Genomic DNA, 5,418 nt, shown 5'->3' on the forward strand with positions numbered 1-5,418 from the left:
ATATCACATTCAGATAAGGCATGAGGAGGGCTTGGATCTTCTCCGGTCTTCTCTTGAGAGAATAATAATCAAGACATCACCCTTGGCTGACAAATGAAACAGGGAACAGATTGCTATCAGCATAAGAGGCAGCTCCTCTGAAAGGTACAGGGCTAGATTGATCTCACAGAGATGCAAGATTTCTGGTTAGTAGAAATACTTAAGCTATACTTTTCAGGAGAACAGTGACATGAGAAATCACATTATCACATAACTAATTGGGGTGATAGGTTAGGTGTCTCCTGAGCTTAAACTCTTCACCTTGAACTCCAAAAGCCAGCTTAAGTAGACTGATAGCTGTATTCCACTGGGCTCTAAAGAGCTTGTACTGACACAAGCAGGACATTGCCCCTTTCCCACAATCAGTCTGTGTCAGAGGGAGATTTTCCTGCTTCTAGTTCAGATGTCACAAGCACAGAGAAAGCAGGCTGCTCTGAAAAGCTTCTAATTGTTAAGTGATAAGATGGAGGAACCCCAGTTCATTTCATAAAGACATGGAGTGGACAAGATAAGAAAGCTCTCCTGGTCTACAGGCTTCAGTTGTGAAAGTTTCCCAAAAGGTCCAGGGAAAGAAGGTGGAAAAAGTTCTGGAAAACAAGAGCAGGACTTTTGAACGATTCATTAAAAAGCTTAATTATGCCTTAAAGAGCAGAGAGAGAACTTGGATATCATTACTGAACACACTAATCGCAGATATCTTTCTGAGCTACCCACATGTCTCCATGACGGAAGAGTGACTTGCTGTTTGTGATGCGACCTTCAATTCCTGCCTGCCATTGTAGCTTCCCCACTGAAATGAAATGAAAAATATCTCACAATGTCTCTGCTAGTTTTTGTGACGTCTTCCAAAGCCACCTCCACCCATTCAGTTCTGGCGACCTACTATTCTATCTAGGGACAAGGAAGAGAAAAAACATGCTCTGTTATTCTAGACGTGAAGAGTGATGAAGCACATGCTTCCTGTGCAGAAACTGCTGGACAAGAAATTTCAAGCACGAGAAGTTCATACACAGCCACAGCAGATTGCACAAGTACTGCAAGCTTGGCAAGTGGAAGTCTCTGAAATGCAGTGGAAAAGCACTACTAAACTTGGAATGAAAGTTGCAAACAAATCCACTACAGAACCTATATCCAGCATGCCCAGTTGCTGAGTTATTAATGAGAGAGGAAGAAGGGAAACAGTAAGAGTAACGCAAGAAGAGACTGAGGCTTCCATTAGTGTTTCTCATCTAAGGAAATCACTGACCATGTAAGAGAAAATCCAAAAATTTCGATTTAGTGACTTGCTCAGCAGAAAAATCAAAGGCAGGTGCTGGATATAATAACAATACTGGCCAAACTGTTTCCTTCTGCACAGCACTTGGTAAACAGAGTCGCCACTATTGAGTTCTAACCTCTTGTCATGCAGCAACATTGAGTCAACAATCCGCTCTCATGGCTTAATGCTTTTGATGTTTACTTTGTTCTTTCTATAGTTCAAAAGAAAGCACTAATGCACCAGTCCTCTTACCAAATACAATCTTAATCCCAGAATCCCAAGCCTTTTGCTGTTGGCCAGTTAAGTCTGTTAAGACGAAAGGATTTGATCAAGCTTTACATAACAACACAGAAGTTAAATCCAGCAAAGAGAGTTCCTTTTTATCTGTACTGCTCAGACGGCTAAGAGGGGGAAAACAAGAGAGGGAGAAAAAAAAAAAGGTAATGAACTTGGCTATGTAAAACAAAAAAAGGAATTCAATTATTTCTCTTATTGTGACTTTGTCTTTTCAGTGAGAGTCTTCTAAAGAACTCAGATTTATTCTCCAATAAAGTCTCCGCGTGTGAAGGCTATAACTTTCTCCTAACCCAGAACAACTGTGGCACCCGCTGTGCTTTTTTGAAAATCTGAGAAATGTTTCTTTTTCATTTTTTTCCATCCCTACCGTGTATTTATGAAGACAAAATATAGTTTATCAATTAGACACATGCCTGGTACTTGGTAGAGCTGGGTTAAAGTCTTTGTTTTGCCATTCCTGTCCTTTGTAAGCTTAGCCCAACCAATGACATTTCAGCGTGTTACAGCTCCCTGTCTCTGAAACTAGTTATCAGTGATGTTGATGTTACCTTATGACACATGAACATATAATCATGCAACATACATGTGTTAACACCAGAACATATGTAAAGATTGTGAGGTAGCAAAATAAAGGTAGAACAATTATTTTAGATGGAAAGATTAATATACTTTCTAGAATATTAGTTATGTTTGCACACAAAACATTTCTATGCAGAAAAGAGCTACGACAGTGGTCATCTTGTACCTAAGCCACACAGAATTCAAACTGTGCCTTAACAAAGGTCTCAAATCATGTTTCAGCTTCACTTTAAGCTAATATCACAAATTTATGCTAGTACTGTCACAATCATCCAAAAATACGATGCCAATAAAAAGTACGAAGTTATACAAAAAGAGTGAAAGCATCCTGCTGTAACACAATGCTTCTAGTATCACCTGTTAACTTCAGGATTTTCCATATCCCATTCAAGAGGGAAGTGGGTAACAGTGACCCCAGGAAGGAAAGCATAGCCTGGAGATCCGAGAGCAGGAGGGATGAGGACTAAGGCTTGGCACTCTGCACATGTTTGCCTGAGCACTGGGTGGCAACAGTTACCTGCCTCCCAACTGGAAAGATGCCACAGAAGAGCTCTTCCCCGGTGGCAGCACAGAAAGGACGGACCACCTGCTGGTATCTAAATTGTCTTGTCTTCACTACTTGGCTACTTCAGAAGAAATGAGAGGCATCGGAAGTAATAATGTAAAACTGCTGAAAGACTGAAATTACAGTACCTAAAAGGTTTTACACTCTAATAAAAACAATCCTGCTGCTGACTAGTTTGGAAATATTATGTACTGCATATTATGTTTGCTATGCAAGACAATTCTACACAACAAAGAAAGAAATAATTAGAGGCAAGGAAAGGTAGAATGACACAAAGAAAAACTGAATTATTCACCTCACTGACATTTAATATCCTGTGTTAAGTAGATTCTCCTGTAATTCTGAAAATAAAAAACCACCCATTATTAGAGTTACGTCCTACTATGAGTAGAAAGGAAAACTGTGGTGAAGTTAAATACTGAAACACTTTTAACAAACACCAACTCCATCATGGCAAGTATATCTTGCTTTTCTGTCTAACAGTAGCCTACAAGCAGCAGCTGTAATAGAGCTCTTATGTTACAGGCACATACAAGGGAACATTCTTTGTAAACTACAGACACAATAGAAACATGGGATCCAAGAAACACAGTACATTAACACATTTAACAGGTAAGAAACTGGAAGACAGACATTTTTAAAATAGAGAATCTTTCAAATTCTGTTTAGACAGAAGACTCTACCACCAGAAACAAATGACTGGATTATAAAAGGACAGAAATTTCCAAGTTAAGCTTGACACGATTCATTGCTCTAAATAAACTGGGCATATTGTTTCCATTAGCCTTTAATATAAATCTAGCACACAGCCCATGCAACCACTTGTTATACTAGAGAGTTTCCCAGAGAGTTTCTGCAGTCTCATTTCCTTGTTTTTTCAAAAGAATGAGCAATAATGTCTTCAAATTAATCTCTTCCATTCATCAACCCCACTCACCCAACTGAAGTTCAAGGTACCTCAGATGTGTTCTCTGGCACACAGAATACAGTGTCCATACTCAAGGCCCCCAAAGGCCCTTCCCACCACAACAATGATTCCATCTCCACTGCAAGGAGAGGCCTGATCACAGAGGAAGAACTGAGAAAAGCCTCGGAAAGAAGTTATCTGAGGCAATAATGACTCCATTCCTATTCAAGAGAAATGTATTGAGTAAGTGTCTCTGATCTTTAATAGAAACTAACGCAGGAGTTTCTAAGTCTGGTTTGTGTAACACAGAAAGGTGTGCAGCATATCACAAAATCTAATGCTAACATTTTCAGTCACTACATTTACCACCTCTGCTGGGGACAGTTATATTCACTACTGCTACCAATGCAAAAAGAAGTACCTGGAAAAAAATTGTGAGGCCTTGAATTAAAACACTCGGTCCCTATGATACAAATGCATGACTTTTTTTGATACTAGGACAATGGTAGGAGATACAGAAATAGTACCCTATCCCCACCTTAACAGTTTTGCCAGGCAAACAACACATCAGTGTATCAAGAACTGCACTCTCATACATGCATTCTCACACTGACTTGTTCACTGACTTCCTCCAATATCCCTTAATATTAATCAAGAAATTTTGTTCTTTAAATACCTTCTAGATGAAAGTGTTCATCACCAATAGTGTCTCTGTAGCCTTCCCCAGATAAACCCTGTTTAAAAAAAATAAATAAATTAATGACAAATATACTATACACAAAGTGTTGAGCTGTTAAGAATACGTATTTGTTATTGCCAGGACTAATTTAAGACACTAATGAGAGCACAGTAGTTGTTTTCCAGGAAAGAAGTCAATCACTTTATTAGTGGTAGTCAATGCATTTGGTGCTATTTTACAATGCTCTGGACATACTTTAGGACAAAAAATTTAATGGAGATTAATAGATTGCACAGGTAAAAGAAAAAAGAAGCATTCATATTCAAATCCTTTTACAAAGTAGATTAATATTCTGCATTTCAACTTTCTGTCAATCAAGCAAGATAAAAAAAACTCCAAATGGAAATGATAAAGGAGAAATAAGCCCTTCACTACCCACAGAGGAATGTTATCACTTGGTTCCACCAACAAACGGAAAACTTTCATATGCCAGAGGTCACCCAAGAAAAGCAGATATCAGACTCTGAAGAGCTGCCTGATCCTTCAGTTCCAAAATTAATGAAATTTTGTCAGCCCCAGTATGTCTAGAGCAATACAAAAGTAGATGCCATAGATATACAGATGATCTTATCTCAAACCCCAAAACCCATTTCTCTAATGGTGCTGAAGCAGTAATAAAGGGCATCAGTGGGATTTGGAGTTAATCCCACTTACAAAGACCCTAAAGAGCATTCTTACTCTCTTATTAGCAGACTCTTCCAGCTCCATCCCCATAGCCCAGCTAAACCATAAGCAATGACAGCTATCCTCATGTTTTGCCTTCTCCCATTCATTCCAAAGGCTCTAGCACTACCATAACGTCACTGACCTTACGTTGTAGTCTGGAGGTCACCCAGTCCAACCCCCCTGCCAAAGCAGGGTCACCTACAGCAAGTTGCATGGGATCACGTCCAGGCGGTTTTGAATATCTCCAGAGAGGGAGACTCCACAGCCTCTCTGGGCAGCCTGTGCCAGTGCTCGGCCACCCTCAAAGTACAGAAGTTCTTCCTCATCTTCAGATGGAACTTCCTGCGTTTCTGTTTGTGCCCATTGCC

At 39.6% G+C, this 5,418-nt stretch overlaps 1 protein-coding gene across 1 annotated transcript in view; it reads right to left on the reverse strand.

Moving 5' to 3' along the window:
* The window catches only part of NKD1 (naked cuticle homolog 1 (Drosophila)), a 38,814-nt gene extending 33,716 nt beyond the window's left edge, over window positions 1-5,098 (reverse strand). The window contains exons 1-2 of the mRNA XM_009702787.1: window positions 5,063-5,098; window positions 4,322-4,379 (exon numbers count right to left, since the gene is read on the reverse strand). Coding sequence (XP_009701089.1) covers window positions 4,322-4,379; window positions 5,063-5,098 — 94 coding nt within the window. The remainder of the gene's footprint in view (window positions 1-4,321; window positions 4,380-5,062) is intronic.
* Between the last annotated feature and the right edge of the window lie 320 nt (window positions 5,099-5,418).

Source organism: Cariama cristata, unplaced genomic scaffold (genome assembly GCF_000690535.1).
Source record: "Cariama cristata isolate BGI_N322 unplaced genomic scaffold, ASM69053v1 scaffold316, whole genome shotgun sequence".
In the NCBI taxonomy this organism is placed as follows: Eukaryota; Metazoa; Chordata; class Aves; order Cariamiformes; family Cariamidae; genus Cariama; species Cariama cristata.